At 42.0% G+C, this 21069-nt stretch overlaps 2 protein-coding genes across 4 annotated transcripts in view; both read right to left on the bottom strand.

Moving 5' to 3' along the window:
- fastkd2 (FAST kinase domains 2) overlaps positions 1-5176 on the bottom strand; it is a 34128-nt gene extending 28952 nt beyond the window's left edge. Inside the window, exons 1-2 of one of the 2 annotated variants that reach the window (XM_072578517.1) lie at positions 5131-5176; positions 3236-4043 (exon numbers count right to left, since the gene is read on the bottom strand). In XM_072578517.1, coding sequence (XP_072434618.1) covers positions 3236-3970 — 735 coding nt within the window. In that variant the 5' untranslated portion in view covers positions 3971-4043; positions 5131-5176. Of the gene's footprint in view, positions 1-3235; positions 4044-4173; positions 4292-5130 lie in introns of those variants that run through there. The other variant, XM_072578518.1, reaches the window with a different exon arrangement.
- A 7727-nt stretch (positions 5177-12903) lies between these two features.
- LOC140481888 (thrombospondin-type laminin G domain and EAR repeat-containing protein-like) overlaps positions 12904-21069 on the bottom strand; it is a 92555-nt gene continuing 84389 nt past the window's right edge. For both annotated transcript variants that reach the window (XM_072578516.1, XM_072578515.1), the window contains exons 11-12: positions 15099-15200; positions 12904-14548 (exon numbers count right to left, since the gene is read on the bottom strand). In XM_072578516.1, coding sequence (XP_072434617.1) covers positions 14395-14548; positions 15099-15200 — 256 coding nt within the window. In that variant the 3' untranslated portion in view covers positions 12904-14394. The remainder of the gene's footprint in view (positions 14549-15098; positions 15201-21069) is intronic.

Here is a 21069-nt window from a genome sequence, read left to right as displayed (position 1 = left end):
TCCAAACCACGTACTATCTTGACTAGGAACTATATAATTGTTCCTTTACTGTCACTGGATCTACATCCTCAAAATCCCTTCCTAACAATACTGTGATAGCACCTGCAATAGGTGGGAGTGGTTCAATAAGGTGACTCACCACCACCTTCTCAAAGGCAATTAGGAATGAGCAACAAGTACTCATCTTGCCCACCTTCTATGAAAGATCCATCTGTCCTAATCTTAAAAAAAAACAAGGGAGAGAATTCCACACTTACATTAGCCTTTGTGTGGATAGTGTGCTTCCTGTCTTGCCGTTAATATGGCCTGGGCTCTAATTTTAAGATCATGTCCCTGAGGTCTGGATTGTTACTCCAAAGAAGGCAGTTTCCCTCTATCTACCCTATTGCTGTTATCTTGCAATCAGGTCTCAAGGAGGCTTCAAAAGTAGGAATATATTAGGAATCACACTGCAGAATGCCTGTATTAGAACAAACAACTTGTATAATGCCTTTAACACAATGTAACATTCCAAGGTGCTGCACAGGAGCATTAATAAAATAAAACAGGACACTGAGGCACACAAGGCATCATTGGGTTAAATGACCAACAGAGCGGTCAAAGAGGTGGGATTTTTGGAGTAGTGTGGAGGTGGCATTCCATTGCTTTGGCCCAGGCATTTGTAAGCAGGGCTACCCATGCTGCAGCAACAATGATGTAGAGTGCACAGACTAGAAGAATGATGTTAATTCAGAAGGTTTTAGGATTAGAGGAGATTACAGAGATAGAGAAAGGTGAAGCCATGGAGAGATTGGAAAATAAAGATCACAATTTTGGAATCAAAATGCTGCTTTAAAATGACAGCCGATTTAGGTCAGCGAGCACAGGGATGATAGGGAACCTAGACCTGTCACTAATTAATACAGAGAGTTTTGGTTGAATTCTACAGCATGCCTAGCAGCAGCAGCAGGAGGCTATTCAGCCAGTTCCACCATTCAATAGGGTCACCTGGTTGTGGTCTCACGTCCACTTCCTGCCAGCTCAATAATCTCCACTTCCTTGTTGATCAAACATCCACTGAACTCCACCATAAATAAATGCAATGACTCAATCTTCACTGCTTTCAGGAATAAAAGGTCTACATTATCAAAACAAAACTCAACTCCACCTTAAGTGGGAGACCTTTTCCCTTTCAACTATGCTCCCTCGTTTCAGTCTTGCTGAAAAGAGGAAATAACCTCCTTAACAAGTCCCCTAAAGATCTTGTTTGTTGCAATATCATCTCTCATTCTCCTAAACTCCAATGGATACAAGCTAAGCCTGTTCAACCTTTATTCATTAGATAAGACATCACCATCTGATGGAGTTGAGTGAACCTATTCTGAACTAGTTCTAATATAAGTACGTCCTTTTCCAAATAAAGAATCTTAAACTGTACACTGCATTCTACATGCTGTCTCACCAAGGCCCTGCACAGCTGAAGTAAAATTTTGCTACTCTTGTATTTGTGTCCCGTTGCAATAAATCCTAACATTCGATTTGTCTTCCTAATCACTTGCTGAAGCTGCATTTTAACTCTCTGTGATTCAAGTAGCTCTGTACCAATGACTTCTGCAAGCTCTCTCCATTTAAATAGCGCACTGCCTTTCTATTCTCTCTGTCACAGGAGACAAGTTCATATTTGCCCACATTATATTCAATCTGCCAATTTTGGTGTCACCTGCAAATTTAGTTAGCATAGATTTAGTCATTTCCTCCAAGTCAATTAAAAATGATATAAATATTTGACAGCCCAGCATTCCACTACAACTTGCTAACCCAAAAAAACCCACTTACACCTACTCTCTGCTTCCTTTTACTTCACCAACTCACTTGCTACTTGTTGATGGTTTAAGTTCCTTCTTCCTGCTCACCTCTTGCTTTTCAATTACCTTTTGGAAGTTTTCTTTGTCTTCTGCAGTAAGGACTGAAACAAATGCTTCTTCAATGCCTCCACCTTTTTCATTATCAATTCCTCAGACTTGCTCTCTCAAGGACCAACATTCACTTTAGTTGCTCTTTTCCTATTTTAATACAATGCTACAAGGTTATATTTCTTCCTAGCTTTCTCTCGTTCCCCTGATGAGCAATTTTTTTTGCTGCTTCTTAGAATCTCACTACCATTAATCCTTGTAGACTTGTGCAACGTTTCATTTTATTTGATAATATTCCTCTTTATTCAGGCATAGATGGTGCATCCTTCTCAAAGAATGATTCTTTTTCACTTTAGTAAATCTTTACTGGGAGTTATTAATTATCTCCATAAAAGGCTGTCACTGCATGTCTACTGTCCTGTCATTTAACCTAATCTCCTCGTTCACTTTATCGACTCTGCCTTCAAATTCTTATAATTATTTTTATTTGGGTTTGAAACAGTTGTACCCATGCTTGTTCCTTTCAAACTGAGATATGACATTTGACCATATTATGACCAAGATCACCTAAAGACTCCTTTACCATTATCCAGAATAGCCTGCTCCCTGGCTGGATGTAGAATGTACTGTTCTAAGAAAGTGTCCCAAATACAATCTACTAATACATTTCCAATCTATCCACATTGATCTAATTTGTCCTATTTCTCTGTAAATAGGAAGTTACCCATGGTTATGGTGCAGCCTTTTTAACATATTGCTTTCTGTACACTCTGTCTTACAGTATAATTATTTATTAGGAAGCCTATACAGTATTCCAAAAACGGGGGAGGGGAGGGAGGGAGAGAGAGAGAGAGAGCGAGCGAGCGAGAGCGAGCATCCGAGGAGCAGGAGAATTGACGTTTCAGGCATAAGCCCTTCATCAGGAATGAGGCTCATTCTTCATGAAGGGCTTATGCCCAAAATGTCAATTGTCCTGCTCCTAGGATGTTGCCTGACCTGCTGTGCGTTTCCAGCACCACACTCTCGACTCAAATCTCCAGCATCTGCAGTCTTCACTTTCTCCTGGAATTTAAAATGTCTTTTTAAATAAGAGTTTTGAGCACATGCTGAGTGGTAAAACTCTCCTGTGTATGGTAACAGGACGGAATATCATACAAATGTAGGACATGGACCACCTTTATTTTTCAGCCAATCACCAGCCTTTTTAGAACCTCTTGCTCGCTTTCTCTTTCAGTTTGCTAACCAGAGGAACTACGTTATGGATGCTAAAAAGAGTTTCTCAATATGCTGTTATGCCAATTTATCCAGCAATGCATTCATTGTAAGGCATTAATTGTACCTACCTGAGTCAATCTCAGCAGGGTATGAATGAGCCGGCTATTCTGGGACACTCCAATCTTTACCAAAGCAAAGAGACTATATGACAAGTCAATGCAACTCATTAACTGAGCTTCTCTTATAGTCTGCTGGCAGATCTTCTCAAAGACAGGATGCTCAAACATCAGCTTCCGCTCATATCGCTTTTGATCCTCTGACATTCTTTTGGTCGTCTTCCACATAGTCATCAGGCAACTGCTAACCTGTTTCCAGGTCATTGTGGATTCTTTATATAGGTCGAGCACATCGCTGGGGGAGGTGCATGTCTGAAGCCTGCCAAAGAATTGTTCCAAAGGTTTTATTCTTGTAGATGATGACAGGCTTTTCTGCTCAGTAATAAATTCCTCTTCAAGCGGCTCCAGGTTTTCTGAGATTGTCCTTTTTGATAAGTTACCAATGGAAGGAGAAGATACACCACTAATCTCTCTGCTGTAGATATTCCCATCCTGTGGCTCAGTGTCTAATACTGCTGTAGGATTTTGATATTCAGTCTTTCCAGATGAATGGAATCGGTTTGATTTTAAATCCAAACAATTTCCGAGACAGTAAGGAATGCCATTCTGTCTCTTCAGTGGCACAAATCTGTACGCCTGGATGATAGCAGCATGGCTTCGAACACCGGTTAATGCACATCTACGAGACAGAAAGCTGCACAATCTCAAGGTCCTGACAAGCAGATTTCCGGCTGAATGGATAGTCATGGTAAGGAAACAAAGTACCTGCCTTGCTTCAGTCGTCACGATGGATGAACACAGCAGTTTATCTTATTACAATCTGCAACAAGAATAAAATATTTTTAAAAATAGATAACATTTTATAAGTTTTGTACGTTGAAAAAACTTTGTAAACAGCACACAGCAATATTCTACTCATAACATTTACAGGTTTCCATGTTCCTGCTGACCTGGATGGAGATATTTTCAGTTTTCACTATGTGCTGGTATAGGAGTAAACTTTAAGATAGAGATTGCCAATAATTCAGGACCTGCTTTATCTGACATGGTGTTGAACCCAACTATTGTTAGGGCTATGCCCATCCAGGCAAATGAGGTGCATTCAAAGAACGGTACAGGCTCTTCAGACCATCAAGCATTCTTCTCACTTTGTGCATTACAGATGGTGGACAGGGAACTCAGAATTCCCAGCCTTTGACCTGCACTGTAGCCCTTTGAATTATATACCTGGTCTAATTCAGTTGCTGGTCAATGGCAACCCTAAGGTATTGATGGTGGGGAATTTGATATGATAATATAATTAGCAGCACAGTGGATTCGTGGTTAGCACTACTGCCTCACAGCACTAGAGGCTAGGGTCCTAATCCACCCTCGGGTGACTGTGCAGACCCCATACATTCTCCCTGTGTCTGCGTGGGTTTTCTCCGGGTGCTCTGGTTTCTTCCCACGTGCAGGGTTGTGCTCTTTGGAGGGTTAGTGTGGACTCAATGGGCCAAATAGCCTGCTTCCACACTGTTGGGATTCCATGATTCTAACGTCAAGTCGAGAAACGAAATGTTGTTGGCGACGGAGGGGCTTTTGTGTCCCATCAATGAACATCGGATTCCTGGAAATGTAATCTGGCAACACAACTGAAGTTGGGAGGAAAGGTCAATGCCAAGAGGGGGTGGAAATGAAAGTGAAATTCATCACCAATTCATTGAAGAAACTGCCATTGCCCTGCATCTACCTCATTTCTCTCCCAAAGCTAGTGCTTCCAATTAAACCTTTTGGACTATAACCTGGTGTTGTGTGATTTTTAACTTTGTCCACCCCACTCCAACACCAGCATCTCCAAATCATCCCTCCTCCCTGTCAACTCTATGGAGAAGGCCAGGGATTTGATCTTCTCTCATTCCACGCCTTACCTCAACATGTACCAACTCTCAGGGCGCCGCCATCTTAGAGATCCTGAAGTATCGCGAGATTCCAGCCGCGTTGGAAATGATAGAGCGGTTTCACCGGCGGAAGTGACGATTCAGGAACTGCCGGCGCGTGCGGACAATGGTTATTTTTGTGTCAGTGGAGCATCTTTCCCAAAGCTGAGGTTGCGGAGTTTCTGCGGGTCTACTTTCTTCATTTTTCTGCCTTTATATGCTATGTTTTGGTTTATTCTTCTGTGTTTTAAGATGGCACCAGTGAGTGACGACTCTATACAACACTTTTCACTCTATTTTGTAACAAGATACATGTGATAACTAAATCCCACCCCACCATGAGATAATTCACCAGATTAATTTCCAATCAATCATTTCAGAGCTGCCTGGGCGGAATTCCCATGAGCCTTGATAGAACATAGAACAGTGTAACACAGTACAAGACCTTCAGCCCTCAATGTTGTGCCGATCCTTTATCCTACTCTAAGATCAAACTAACCTACATACCCTTCAATTTACTATTATTCATGTACCTATCCAAGAGTTGCTTAAATGTCCCTAAAGTCTCTGACTCTACTACCACTGCTGGCAGTGCATTCCACGCATCCACTACTCTCTGTGTAAAGAATCGACCTATGATATCTCTCCTGAACCCTCCTCCGATCACCGTAAAATTATGCACCCTTGTGATAGCCTTTTCTGCCCTGGGAGAAAGGTCTCTGACTATTCACTCTTAGTATGCCTCTCATCACTTCATACACTTCTATCAAGTCACCTCTCACCCTCTTCACTGCAATGAGGAAAGTCCTAGCTCCCTCAACCTTTCTTCATATGACATGCCCTCCAGTCCAGGCAGCATTGTGGTAAATCTCCCCTGCACCCTCTGTAAAGCTTCCACATCCTTCATATAAGGAGACAACCAGAACGGAACACAATATTCCAAATGTCTAACCAGGGCTCTGTATGGAGATGTAGCATAACCTAATGGCTCTTAAACTCAGTCTCCCTGCTAATGAAAGCTAACAGTCCATACACCTTCTTAACAACCCTATCAACTTGGAGGGGTCTATGGATCCCTCTGTTCCTTCACACTTCCAAGAATCCTGCTTTTAACCCTGTATTCTGTATTCAAATTCAACCTTCCAAAGTGAATCACTTCACACTTTTCCAGGTTGACCTCCATCTGCCACTTATCAGCCCAGTTCTGCATCCTGTCAATGTCCTGTTGAAACCTACAACAGCCCTCCACACTATCCACCACAACACCAACCTCTGTATCATTGACAAACGTACTAACCTACCCTTCCACTTCCTCATCCAAGTCATTAATAAAAATCCTAAAGAGCAGAGGTCCCAGAACAGGTCCCTGCAGAATAACACTAATCACCGAGCTCCAGGCTGAATACTTTCCATCTACTACAATCCTCTTGTCTTCTATGGGCCAGCCAACTCTGTATCCAGACAGTGAAGTCCACTGCCACCAGAAGGTGTCAGTAAATCAGAGACCAACAACTCTAGCTCTTAGAGATGGTCACTGGAGTCCCAGGCTTTATGGGAAACAGGAAGGTGTTTTGAGGGATCATGTGGTCAGGGTCTTGAGGACAGTGGATCTAAGGGTATGGCCTTCAGCATCATCCACTTGTGTCCAGCCTTAACCATAAATGGCTCGAAGGTGAAGCACATTGAGGTTACTTTAACCTAGTTGGCAGTTCGTCCCAGTTGGGAAGCCAACCATTTTTCTTACATGTGAAGTGGCAGTTGAGGCTTTTTATATAGCTATTAATTGAGCAATGTACCTTCTCACCCATTCTGTGATAGTGAAAACAGGGTGAGTAGCTCTTTTGGTCAACTGGTCCACTTACTTACCTTTCTCGCCATCTTACTCACCCCCTTCAAATGATTCAGATCGTTGGCCTGATTATGAAAAGAGTTCCATTGAAAACTTTCCTCCATTTTCTGTTTTTAGTTATGGCAATGTGATACAAACTGCATAATTTTTATTTGTGATGTTAGTTGAGGGCTGAATATTGAATATGATATGAGGGATAACTGCTGTGCTCTTCTTTGAGATAGTTTACATATTCCTGAAAGAATAGACAGGGCCCTAGTTTAACACTTCACCTGAAAGCAATTCTTTTCGTACTGAGACTGGCCAACCTTAGTCTCGTGCTCAAGGCTTAGGAGTGGAACTGTGAAACCCTCAATTTTTGGACTCAGACAGATATCCAGAAAACAACAACTGACACCATATCACGCAAAAACAGCCGACGTACCGAAGATATTGACATGTCTCACTTGTTAACCAAGACAAAACACCAGTAAAAATTACAGTATGCTTTAATTGGACATATATTAATTGAGAGTGAGGGCTATCTCTTAGAAAAATAATATCATTCTAACAAATCTAAAAAAATTACCAAGTAACCAATCTAAACTTTGTGACAAAAGAATGTGCCAATATCCCATTGTACATGACTGTGGTAGTGGTTTCGTAGAATATGTACTTTTAAAGAAATAATTGCAATCACATATACAGACTAATATTTATAAATACATTAAACAGTATATTGTTTGTATTTTTAAACTTTTTTGTGTTGTAGTTTATTAGTTATTAAAATATTAAAGACTGACAAGATGAGGCAACAGGCATTGAGCGGTTGTCTGACAGCTATGTCCACTCATAATCAACTCATAAAAGTTGTCAGTTCAACCTTTGACCCTGTGTCGATTCATATTCAATACTATATAACTGGTTACTAAAATAATGGACATGGACAAAAGACTATTTGATGGCCCATCAAGAACCGTCCAATGAGATAATAAAATGTAAATTACAAGAGAAGGTTGTGTAAGAATTTGTCCAACTACAGTTGGGAATCCTTGTGTGAATGTACTAGCCATTGTTCGGGTTTACATGTGAAGAATGGGGAACATTGTGGATGCAATATTGCGGAGTATACAGGAATCATGGCTCAGCTAATAAGCCAAAGCTATGGAAGGTGGGACAAAATTGATAATTTAATTTAGACAGGCATGTTTTGTGATATTGTGTAACTGGACAATTTCCTGTTTGTTACCCCAGTAGAATCAGAAAAGCTTATAGCAGAGAAGGAAATCATTTAGCCCCACTTTCTTGTGATTGCTCTTTGTAAGAAATTTTCAATTAGCCTCACTCTCCTGCTCCCCATAGCCTCATATCCGCTGTTGTAACCCTCTTTGTGCCTATAATCCTTCTCAATGTGGTGTGGACTTCCACATTCGATTCTCTGAACATTTGAAGAGATCCAAAATTCTGTTGTCTGTGTTTTAACTTACACTAAGTTCTGTTCACCTCTCATGTTGGTGCTGATTGACTGACATTGGCTTCTAATTAGGCAAAACCTCATTTTAAAAATTCGCATCCTTGTCTTTAAATTCTTCCATGGCCAGATCCTTCCCTATATCTGCAATCTCCTCCAACCCCAGGACCTTGTGCCCTTCCAATTCTGGTCTCTTGAACATTGTCAATTTTAATCACTCCTCCACAGACTTCACTTCTATTTGCACTCTGAACCCTAAGCTCAGGAATATCCTCCCTATGCCTGTCTGCTTCAGTTTCGTCTTTAAAGACACTTCTTAAAACATACATTTTTAACCAAGTGTTTGGTCACCTGGCCTATTGCTTTATTTAGATCATATCTAACTTTGTATCTGTAAAGTGCCTTTAGATGCATTAAGGCACTATATAAAATAAGTTGTTGCTATACATATTCAGTTCCTATTTGAAAGTTACCACTGAATCTGCTTCCACCTGCAGTGTGTCAAATCATAACATTTCACTGCCTAAAATGTATAGGCTGTCTTCTGGTTCTTTTGCTAATTGCTTTAAATCTGTATCCTCTTGCTGGTGGAAATAGTTCCTCTCTATCTACCTATATCAAAACTCTTCATAATCTTCAACACGCCTATTAAATCTCCTCTTGACCTTCTCTGCTATAACAGTGACTACACTTTAAAACTACCTCATTGGCTGTAAAATGCTTTGGGACATCATTCCTGAGATTATACAAAGTGTTACATAAAGGCTTCACTATTTCTTTAAACATTTTCAAGGCACTTCACCTTGAAACATTTTCTGCAAGGCAGAAATGTAAAGAGATTTGGGAGAGTCATCTTGGAGCTCGGAACCTCCCGAGCTGAATGACGGGTGTAAAGGAAGACAAAAGTGGATGAGAAGTCAGAGATGGAGGTCTCAAGAGAATTGTGCAACTGGAGGAATATAAAGAGATGGGAAGAATGAGGACATTAAGGATTTTGAAAACAAAGCTAGATATTTTAACAATGGTGCCAGAGCAGGAACCAACGCAGGTCACAGCACAGGGGTGATGAGTGAATGAATGGGACTTGGTGCAGATTAAAATACAGACAGCAGTATTTTGGATAAGCTCACATTTCGGGAGGGTTTGTTAGAATAGTATCACTTTGAAAAGGGATACGAACTGGGGCCAATGAGAGCATCAGTTGTTCAGATGTCTGACTGATCTAAGAGTTAGATGTGATGTAGGAGGCAAATGCTGAAAGATTAACTGATCCAGAGGCACTCTGGAGTTTTCTGTTAAGTCATGATCCTAGCAAGCCCCTCCCACCCAACAATGGTTTTGAGGGTTAGGAAAAGGATATTCCCACCCATACATAAACACAATGACCAAAAGACAACCTATTGTTGTCTGAGTGAACCATATCATAGGGAAGCCATTATAACAGAGCAGATTTTCATCAGAAAGTCTGAGGGTGTAAAACGGCGTTAGAATATTTTCTTTATGGAATAATTGGCTTAGAAAGACAATTATTGATTGAACAGCTAGCACGTGCTTTAACAAGGGACAGACTTGGTGATTGCAATTCTGAGATATAACCAGCTGACCTTTCAGTTTAATGAGGGCTACTGGAAGCTTCCTGTTGCTTTTTGGGCATTGACATAGCACTGTAAAGAGCTGTTTGTCAATATTCCAGCAGCAAGTCACCTGCAATGCACAGACTAGGGAGTGTAGCAAAGGGCATGCCATCATCTTGATCAAGCTGTGAGGGATTCAAACTTCCCATATTGTGCAGACATTGTATTCTGAAAGCATCAGGCCTTTGGGAGATGGATAACACACACACTCATTTCTCCTGAGTGTCAGTGTTATTAATGACTCCATTAGATCCTCAGCACCAGAGGCCTGTCAATTTCAATTTATGAACAATACTTAGGCCACAAACAGAACCCACCGACACTGATGTAACATGGCCCTTAATTGTACTGGACTCCAAATGATTGGGCCAATTGTTTAAGGTAGTGTTGGGACATGCAATCAGTGGATTGCAAGATGACTGATCTACTGGATCATCATACAAGCCATTGCTAAATCTCAGCTACAGTCTGATGTTCACCACCATGGAATATCAAATGGGTCTTTAATTTTAGTTGAGGATTTCTGCCCTCAGAAAGGATCTCTTCCTACATTACATGGGAGTTAATTACATTTCCAAAACAAAACTGTGTGGAGTTCAAAGTAAGAAAGTTTTAAATTTATGTCTGTTAAAATCAGATTTTTTCTCACCTAATCCATATTCACAGAGCCCCTTAATACCACCAAATTTTTAAACATAGACAAACTCACGTAAATACAATGGAAATAACAGCACACAAGTCTCAATTATGATGGATAAGTGATGAGTCACTGTTAGTGTCAACACTGTGCGGATAGTTCTAAAATCATATGTGCACATCCCTGATGGATTTGTATTGTTCATGCTGGCGTCCGTAAGAACATAACAGATGTTCTCCTGTGAAACGCCGTCAATTCTGTAAACTATTGAATACAGTGGGATAAACAGCAGATAAGTTAATTAGTGATTACCATCCCAATAAGCATTCTCTGCAAATGACCAGAGTGTGCATAACCAAGTCAGCTTAAAGTTTTAATCCTACAAACTTTAAAGAATATATATTATATAAATAAATATCTTGCTTTTTCTGACCGAAGTACCATATTCAGTGAATCTTATACAGTCTATTCAGGCCATCAGACCTTTGATGGTTCTTTGAAGGAACTATCAAACTTTCTCCACATGAACCTGAAAACTCTCTGTTCCAGAAGGCAGCTCACCACCACCTTTTCACAAGTAAATGCTGGCCTGGCCAGTGACAGCCATATCCCTGGAATAAAAATTAGAGAAAGATCTTTTGTATGACACAATGCAAATCATGAATTTTTCCCCACAACAGTACAGCATTTCAATAAGCTCCCAGCATAATATTTCACATTTCCATTCACCAAAGCTTGAAGTTGGCAGTCACTGGTATTGCCATTCATGAAGCCAACATGAAAACCAAACCTCCAGCGAAACGCCACTCCTGTGATTATTGTTGAAAAAGACTGACATGTGTGCCAGGTACCACAACATGGATAATTCCAAATAAAATAAATGAATTACTGTCCACTCTTGAAGTTCAGATAATCTTGAGTCATTGTGATAGGAGTATCAATGAATTATCACACAAAACAATAGTCAACAGCCTTAGGATAAATTTGAAAATTACGAATAAACTCTCATGCAAAGGGATGAGGATTGAACTTAAAGTGTTAAACGGAGTGCTTGAATTATGTTAATATTTCTTACTGTGAAACTAATGTTCGACATGAGTCATAATACCCCATAGAAGCAAGCTGACATACCTCATACAGTGATATAACAATGAATTTGATTGCCAGCTATCAATGTAGGGAGTTGATAGCTGGTATCAACATATCATTAAACTGTTAACACAGGCGTCACATTTGGACTTCATGTCCAATGTTTTATTGCATCTTCTTTTTACTTGATCCTAACCAGAAGTCTATTTTCATCCTTTGTCCTCTCTTTTTTAACCAGAAGCTATCGTGTTCGAGCCTGGCTCAGTGCGCTCCTGCTGAGTGGAGGTCAGAGCTGAGCTTCTGTTTACAATTGGATCATGATGTGAAAGTGCTGGTGTTGGACTGGGGTGGACAAAGTCAGCAGTCGCGCAACGCCAGGTTATAGCCCAACAGGTTTATTTGAAATCACAAGCTTTTGGAGCGCTGCTCCTTCATCAGGTGAAGTATTTCGATCAGTGAGTGTAGGTGTTTGAGGTACTTTGTGCACATAACTAGGTTGTAAGAAAACCTTACTGTCACTATCATTAACCATCATTAACCATCCTGAAAAATCTGTATAAAATTGGAAGCAGTCTACACACTGTGGACCAGCAGACTGTTAATCTGCCACCAAATCCTTCCACTACAGTTGGCCAGATAGAAAACAACAATATGAAGTACTCCTTATTAATCTGATGAATGATTATGAGTAAGCTGTTGAAATGTAAGGAAAATGCTCTGAGCCTTGTGCCTCATTGTTGCAGAGGTCAGCTCACAGTTACAAAGGCATGTCCTCGTTTGTTTTTCTGGGATATTTTGTCCTGTACACTGGCTCAGAATTACCTCACGCACATTGGCAACCTCAAAAAGGAAAGTATCTGCACATAATTTGGATTGTTGGCTCAAACATTTGATTATTATTTTGTATGAGGATCAAATCCTCTTTAAATAAATAAATCAGAAATGAATTCTTTGTATTTGCAGATAAAGAGGTAACCAGAATATGGAATAATGTTCTCATAGTATGGATGATCAAGATTTCAGACCATAATATATTCATACTCTAGAAAAAAAAATAAATCCAGATGTAATTAAAACAGAAAATACACATATAAACCATCCTTCATTTGAATTTTTAAAAATAATATTATTTTCATCCTTAAGATACCAGAGTAAACCTATTGTTTTCTGATACAATTCCAGATACCCTGCGCAAAGATGTTTCCGGAAGGTTCCTTGTGAGGAAGACAAATGTTCTCCTGGTCTGACTGAATTGGGAACCTGATCTCAAAGTTCCAGCTTAGGTAGTGTTTTATGTACCAAATCCACGTTTGGTTAGAAGTTCCAGGCCAGTTACATTTTGATGCCGTGGCTTTATGTAGTTTCCTGTTGTCTGGCCTGTCCTGTGCAGCTCGGTACTCCCATTCAAACCACAATTCAGTTTCCTCTTCCCAGGTCCAGTTTAGTTTCCCGGCCCAGGCAGACACGAGGGGACAATTACATTTCCTGTTCTTCCTAGTACAGAGCAGCAGTTTCAAATAAATTCAAAACATGGATTGGATGAAATAACTCATAAAAGTCAAAGGAATTAGGAATGCTGCTCATCTCCTAGCCCTTCCTTGCTGCAGCATTCCCAATCAGATTGAGGCTCTAACCAGTGGGTATCAAACCACAGGCTGCCAATTTGCCCAGAACTTGCAGTATAACACTTTGAGGTGTACCTGCACCCTAAGTGAAGATGAGCTAATTGTTTGCTTTTAAGAGGTTCTCCTATATTTTGCCCTGGCTCCGCCTCCAAGGGAAGTTGATGACAGATCCTGCAAAACCATTAGACATTGTTACCTTTCATAATGGTTCCTCAACAAACTTATTTCCCCTTGGTTCTTCTGTGTGAAGTTTTCAATTGCTTTCATTCAGCTCAGCTCGGCGACGAGATGAGAATGGTTCTATTTAGCGCAGAGTAAGGCGAGCCATGGGAATGAGTTCAAAGCAGTAACCGTGGGGAGGGAGGCAGTAACCGTGGGGAGGGAGGCAGTAACCGTGGGGAGGGAGGCCTGCTCCCTGCCTTATAGCCAAGAAATTTGTCCAAATGGAAACGTCAATCCATGCAGCAGTATGGACACTGCTGGGAGTACCGTGTGTGTAAGTATACACAGTTATTATATATTTATCCTATATATAGATTTATATAAATAAATAAAAATCGTTTATAGGTCAAATTCTCCGTCCATCCAAGAATGCCACATATCATGGCATATTCATCTTCACGTCTCTTCACCTCAATAGAGCATTTGCACTCAGTCAGCTCTTCCAGTCACATGTTCATGGTAGTACAGGGAAAATAACTGAGCAACAAATTCATAAAGATTACTAAAGAAAAAAATCCAATGGTGCCTTCTTTTCAGTGCTCAATGTAATATCCTAATCCCAGGAATGAAAAGGAACTCTTCAAACAAAGTAAGGATTGCCCATCCTGCTAATACAAAACCTGGTTAGCAAGGGAAACTGCTCCGTGAGAAAGACCTTTTGGGGTGACTGGTCACTTGAGTGAGCTTAAGGATCTTGAACTTGAATTCAATGCTTTTTCAGCAAAGTGTTGACTGACTTGTCCCCTTTGTCAATAAGTCTTCAGTTTGAGCACCTTGGAAATGCGTTCCTTTGCACTGGAATAGATGAGGTATGAGCCATCTGCTGTGTGGAATTTTTCCCAGTCTGTGCATCCATATGTTGGGAGCTGATGGACTGGAACAAAACTTTCATAACCCTGCCACCTACAAGAGAAAAACAAAAGGTCTCTCAGCGACTGTTCGGTCAAACTTTATCTTTTATGTTTCAGAATGTGCTCACATCCAGTCCTCAAAGACAACAATGTGCATTTATGTAGCAATTTTATCAAAATAAAGCATACCATGGGGCACCTCCAGAACATTATCAGATAAAATTTGACACCAACCCAAGTGAGATGTTAGGACAAGTGAAAATAAGATGGAATTAAAGGAACACCGAGGCAGTGAGGTAGGATTCTTTAAGTTGGGAATTTTCCAGAACTCTGGATTGAGAGAGTTGAAGGAACAGCTGCCAATGGTGGAGCGACCAAAAGTGTTGATGCTCAAGAGATCAAAATTGGAGCTGGTCCCAGGAATTAAAGAGAGAGGGAGGAGCCAAAGCTGTGGAGGGATTTAAATGTAAGGACGAAAATTTAAAAATTGAGGTAGAGGCAGGCTGGCAGTCTCAGTAAGCACGGTGAGAACAACTGAACAGGACTTTGCATGGGTTACATTCAGTCCTGACATTCTCTCCTGTGTGAGATAGTACACTCACCTGTATATAACACTGTTTAAAAAAAACTTGGAGCCATCAAAAGAGTTGGCCACAACCAGAAAACTGTCATCACCCACAGTGAAGAACTCCCAGTCAACTGCACTGTAACAGAAAGGAGATTAGAGCCAATGAGACCACAATAAAATCCCTAATCTCTATTCGAAGATATCATACAATATAAGTTCCTGGTTCTTACAGAATTCCTTCTTCTAAAGCTTGTTGTCATGTAGATGAATAAGGGATAACTGAGCTATTCGAGACATTCCAACAGGATCGCCGCTCCAAGTTTGCCTCCAAGCCACGCAACATCCTGGCTTGGAACAATCTCACTGTTCCTTCACTATCCTGGAACTCTCTCCCCAAGTACACAGTGAGTGTCCCTACACCCCCAGGACTGCAGCAGTTCAAGACAACACCTCACCATCTCCTTCTTAAGGGCAGTTAAGAATGGGTAATAAATGCTGCACTAACCAACACTGCCCCCTTTTGGTGAGAGAATGAAAAACAGTGAAAGGATTGAGAGGAAAGTATTTCACCTGAGCATCAGAGATTTATGGGGGATCTTATAGAGGTTTATAAATTCATGAGGAACTATGGATAAAGTGAATGGTAGATATCCTTTCCCTAGGGTGGGGGAATTTAGAGACTAAGGGGCATATTTTTAATGTGAGAGCAGAAAGATTTAAAAAAAGACATGAGGGACAATTTCTTTACACAAATGGTGGTTTGCATGTGGAATGAACCTCCAAAGGAAGTGGTAAATGTGGGTACAATTACAACATTTAAAAGACACTTAGACAGGTACATGAATAAGAAATGTTTGGAGGGATATGAGCCAAGCACAGGCAGGTGGGACTAGTTTAGTTCAGGATTATGCTCGGCATGGATGGGTTGGACCGATAGGTCTGTTTCCATGCTGTATGACTCTGTGACTCACTGGTGGCGGAATCCAAAAGCAAAGGGGACAGAACCCTAAAACTAGGATTAGGCCATTCAGAGTGATGTCAGGAAGCACTCCTTCCTGCAAAGGGGAGTGGAGATTTGGAACATTCTCCAACAAAAAGCTGCTAAAGTGGGCAGAAATAGCCGATTTCTGTTCCTATGTGTTTGCTTTGGAACTGACGCACCAAGTGAATATCTACTTGTGGTGGATAACATTGCAAGGGTTTAGATAGAATAAGAAAACCGCATTCCTCTCAGTTAAAGGATCCATTGTAAAGTGTGTGGAGAAGGGTTGCTTGGATTCAGGGTAAGAGTTCAGTGGGAAACATTTTCACTTAGAGTATGGTCAGGTTCTGGAACTCACTGTTTGAAAATGTGGTCAGCGCTGTAATCTTTGAAAAATTTTGTAAGCTATTGATAGTCACTTGAAGTACTGGAACCCACAAGGCTATGAACTGCTGGCAAGTTGAACTGAACCTGGATAGTACTTTTTTGGATATTACAGGGAGGATAGGCCCAGTCGCCTCTTTCTGAGCCATAAAATTTGAATACATGTACAAATAGATTCAAGAACAGCTTCTTCCCCACTGTTATCAGATTTTTAAACGGACTTCTCCAACGTTAATTCTGATCTCTCTCTCTCTCTCTCTTTCTCTCTCTGCACCTTCTCTGTGGCTGTAACTCTCTGTAATTCTGCACTCTCTTCTGCTACCCTGATGCACGTTGTATGGTATGATCTCCCTGCAAAGCATGCCAAACAACACTTTTCACTGTATCTCGGTGCATGTGACAACAATAAATCAAATTTCTACAATTCCATCAAGTGTGATAAAATCGAGATGGAAAAAGAATAGCAGGGCACAGCCGCTAGGTGGTGCTGTTGACAGGCAAACTCTCAGTGGTTCCAGTGAAGTTCCTCAGAGGCTGCAGGATCAGCAACCCAATATTCAATCAGACACTTTACAACCTTCCGGACTCAGCACTGAATGGATCCCAATTTCAGACCATTGCCTCTGTTCCCTCTCTAACTTTCCTTCCTTTCCCTTTGCTTGTTTAGGTTTCATTTTCAGTCAGCAGCAGCTGGGCACACCTTTCGAAAACTCAGCAGGTCTGTCAGCATTTGCGGAATTAAAGCACAGTTAACATTTCAGCTTCAGACCTTCTGAAGAAGGGTCACTTGAGCCAAAGCGTTAATTGTGCTTTGTCTCCATAGATGCTGCCAGTCCTGCTGAGTTTCTCCAGCAATTTCTGCTTTTGTTTCTGATTATTGCATCCACAGTTCTTTAGTGTCTTCTTCTTTCATTCCTTTGTTTATTTGTTTGCCCTGTCACCATTCTATTTGATCCTGGAGGTCCAACTCTGTCATTCTATTTCTCCTGTATTCCACCCTTGCACTGAGCTTCCTTTTGCTCGTGTCTCCCACCTGCTCCTGACTCAAAACCTAGGTACATAAACAGTCCCATGCTGAACATTAGCCCAACACTAAGCCCAACTGCCTATCCTGGCCCATATCCCTCCAAACCTTTCCTATTCATGTCCTCATCCAAGTGTCTTTTAAATGTTGTAATTGTGTCCGCATCCACCACTTCCTCAGGAAGTTCATTCCACAAATGAACTGCCCTCTGTGTAAAACAAAAAATTGCCCTCATGTCTTTTTTAAATCTCTCTCCTCTCACCTTAAAAATATGCCCCTAGTCTTGAAATCCCCCACCCCTGGGAGAGGACAGCAGCCATTCACCTTGTCCATAGCCCTCGTGATTTTATAAACCTCTATCAGGTCACCCATCAACCTCCAACACTTCAGTGAGTAAAGTCCCAGCCTATCCAGCCTTTCTTTCTAACGCAAACTTTCCATACCTGGTAATATCCTGGTAAATCTCTTCTGAACCCTCTCCAGCTTAATAATATCCTTCCAAAACAGGGTGACCAGAACTGGACGCAGTATTCCAGAAGATCTCTAACTTTCTCCCAGTTTCTAAGGGATGCTCACAGAGTTGAGATCTGAACTCTGCTTTTCTTTCTCTCAACCATGACCTGACAGGTTTCCCTGGCCTTTTCTGCTCTTGTAGCAGTTGACTTCCAAGTTGAGAGTTTCAGTTTGGTTAAATCCTGCATTCTCCCACACCCCTCTTGCCTTCCCCAGTCCCATGGTCAAATCTCCCTTATTTTATTTCCTTAAATTGCTCACCCTGGATGCTGCTGTAACATGACCACTAGTGTATATAGACAATGGCACTGTTTGCACATAGATTTCTCATAAATGCCTCTGAGATTTGATTGAATGTTAATATAAATCAGCGCACACAGGGTAGGCTTTTTAATTAAAATAAAATAAAACTATTGCTTATGGTAATCTAAAGTAAATCAAAACATATTTGGAACAGGTGGGCCTAAATAATTTGTGTACAGTTCAATGTGCATTGTTACTTTTATATTAAATTGTGTGTTAAGGCAGCACCATTAAAATCCTTTGTTCGAAAAAGCCAAACCTTGTTTCATTTGGCATTTAATCGCAAGTCTCACATCTTTACGTGCTGTCATTAGTTTCAGGGTGTACACCGGCAATTTGCCCTGGAGGCCTTTTCATGCATGAGACACACCAACAGCACTCGCAGAGATTTAGGCACAGAAGCTCAGCTTCCCAAAAGTGATGCATTCGCCAGTACAACGACAAAGGAGCCGTCTCTTTACTGCGATAAGAGCAGTAACTGAATCTCCAAGAACAGATGGTGGAAGCTCACCCATCAGCAGGGGGAGGTAAAGACCTGCAATCATCGAAAAGATTCCCTCCAGTGTGGAAACAGCCCTTCAGCCCAACAAAAGTCTACGCCAACCTCTGAAGAGCAGCCCACCCAGACCCACCGACTAATGCACCAAGCATTATGGGAAATTTAGCATGGCCAATTCACCTGGCATGCACACCTTTGTGATTGTGGGAGGAAACCGGAGCAAACCCACGCAGGCATGGGAATGTGCAAACTCCACAGAGACAGTTATCCGAGGCTGGAATTGAACCTGGGACCCTGGTGCTGAGAGACACTACTGTGCCACCATGCCACCCATTTAGGGGCGTGCCGCCTGCAGAGAAACCCAGTCAGAGCTCCATTGCTGTTTTGAACCTCCCGACCCCAAAATCTTGTCACGACCACTCCACCAGGCATCAAATCCCGCCCACCCCCCCCTCCCCAGTTTGAGAACCACTGATCTAGACTGACATGAACCAGTGCAGTCAAGATTAGGGTGGTGCTGGAAAAGCACAGCAGGTCAGGCAGCATCCAAGGAGTAGGAAAATCGACGTTTCGGGCAAAACCCCTTCATCAGGAATCTGACGTGAACTAATGCAGTGCTGAGGACATGACAGGCTGTGAGGGGGGCCACCTTCTGGATGAAAGCTGTTAAACCAAGCCCTCCTCAGCTGGACATAACATTTCTCCAAGAGGAGCAGGGTGGGATCCAAGTGGTCACCTCATGGATATTTGTAGGAATTTCCTGGTTGGTGTACAGCCTCCATTGCAGCAGTGACTACACCTTGAAAGCACTTTATCGGCGAGAAGGGACTTCTGGGGCAAGCCAGTTCATGCAAGGTGCTATAGAAATGTAGGACACACTTTCTTTTCACACCACTTTTCCAAGACAGCTGGTTCTTGGCTCCTCTGCATACCCACTCCCAAACAAAGTTACCCTACCCTACCCTAGCGAAACGTAACTAGTTGAAATACTTTAAAGACACTTCCTGAATTCAGTGAAAGGCAGGTTTCGAAAAGTGTGGGGACGACAGGATCAAAAGCAGGCCGTTCAGCCCTTTGAGCTGATCTGTCTCTGAATTCTACCTCCCGCCTTGGTTGTGGAATCCTTCGTGACCAGAGCCAACAAAGACCTATTTTGAAGTTTCTAATTGATTCCTGGCTTCAACAGCTTTTTGGGGATAGTTTTCCAGGATTCCACAGCCTTATTGAGTGAGAGGAGCTGAATGACAGCTCATGAGGCTATGTTCCTGCGGAGTCTTTCCTGACATTGTTCCAAAGCGTCCTGCCTCTAATTTTGTTCCTTGTTCTGGACTCCCCGACCAGAAGAAATAGTTTCTCTTGACTTATCCCTCATATCCTTTAAACAATTTAAGCACCTCAACTAAATTATGCCTTACACTTTTATATGTGAATGAACCCAAGCCCAGTCTGTGAAATCTCTCCCTGTGTAGGTACTGAAAAGGGACTGTTCGATGTAGGTGACAAAGAGGCAGGCGTCCCTGGGGCCCATCTGGGTGCCAACGGCCAACCTCTGCATTTGGAGGAAATGGGAGGAGTTAAAGGAAAGGTTGTTGAGGGTGAGAACCAGTTTGGTGAGGTGGAGGAGGGTATTGGTGGAGGGGGACTGGATGGGTATACTGAAGATGACTCAACAGACCCACCCAGTCCCCCTTCCACCAATTCCCTCCTCCGCCTTGCTGAACTGGTCCTCACATTTAATTACTTTCTCTTTAACCCCTCCCATCTTCTCCAAATCAAGGATTGGCTGTGGGCACCTGGATGGGCCCTAGCTACGCCTGCCTCTTTGTCGGCTCTATCGAACGGTCCCTCTTCAGTGCTTACACAGGTGCTGTGCCCCCAACTCTTCCGTCGTTATCTCGATGACTGCATCAGTGCAGCATCCTGAACCCAGGCCGAACTGGGGCAGTTTATCAACTTCGCCCACAACGTTCACTCTGCCCTCAAAATCACTTGGACCATCTCGGGCACCTCCCTCCCCTTTCCAACCAGACATTTACTACAAACCCACAGACTCCTACAACTACCTGGACTACACCTCCTCCCACCCAATATCCTGCAAGAACTTCATCCCATTCTCCCAATTCCTCCACCTCCACCGCAGCTGCCTGGATGAGGAAACATTCTACTCCTAAGCATCCCAGATGTCCACCTATTTTGAACAACATGCCTTTCCTCCCTCTGTCATCCAGACAGCCCTCCACCGCACAACCTCCATTCCCTGTTCCACTGCTTTAAAACCCCCCCCCAACGCAATAAAGACA

Source organism: Chiloscyllium punctatum, chromosome 10, assembly GCF_047496795.1.
Source record: "Chiloscyllium punctatum isolate Juve2018m chromosome 10, sChiPun1.3, whole genome shotgun sequence".
Classification (NCBI taxonomy): Eukaryota; Metazoa; Chordata; class Chondrichthyes; order Orectolobiformes; family Hemiscylliidae; genus Chiloscyllium; species Chiloscyllium punctatum.
The sequence above is the reverse complement of the archived record's forward strand: the minus strand, read 5'-3'. Positions and strand labels throughout refer to the sequence as shown.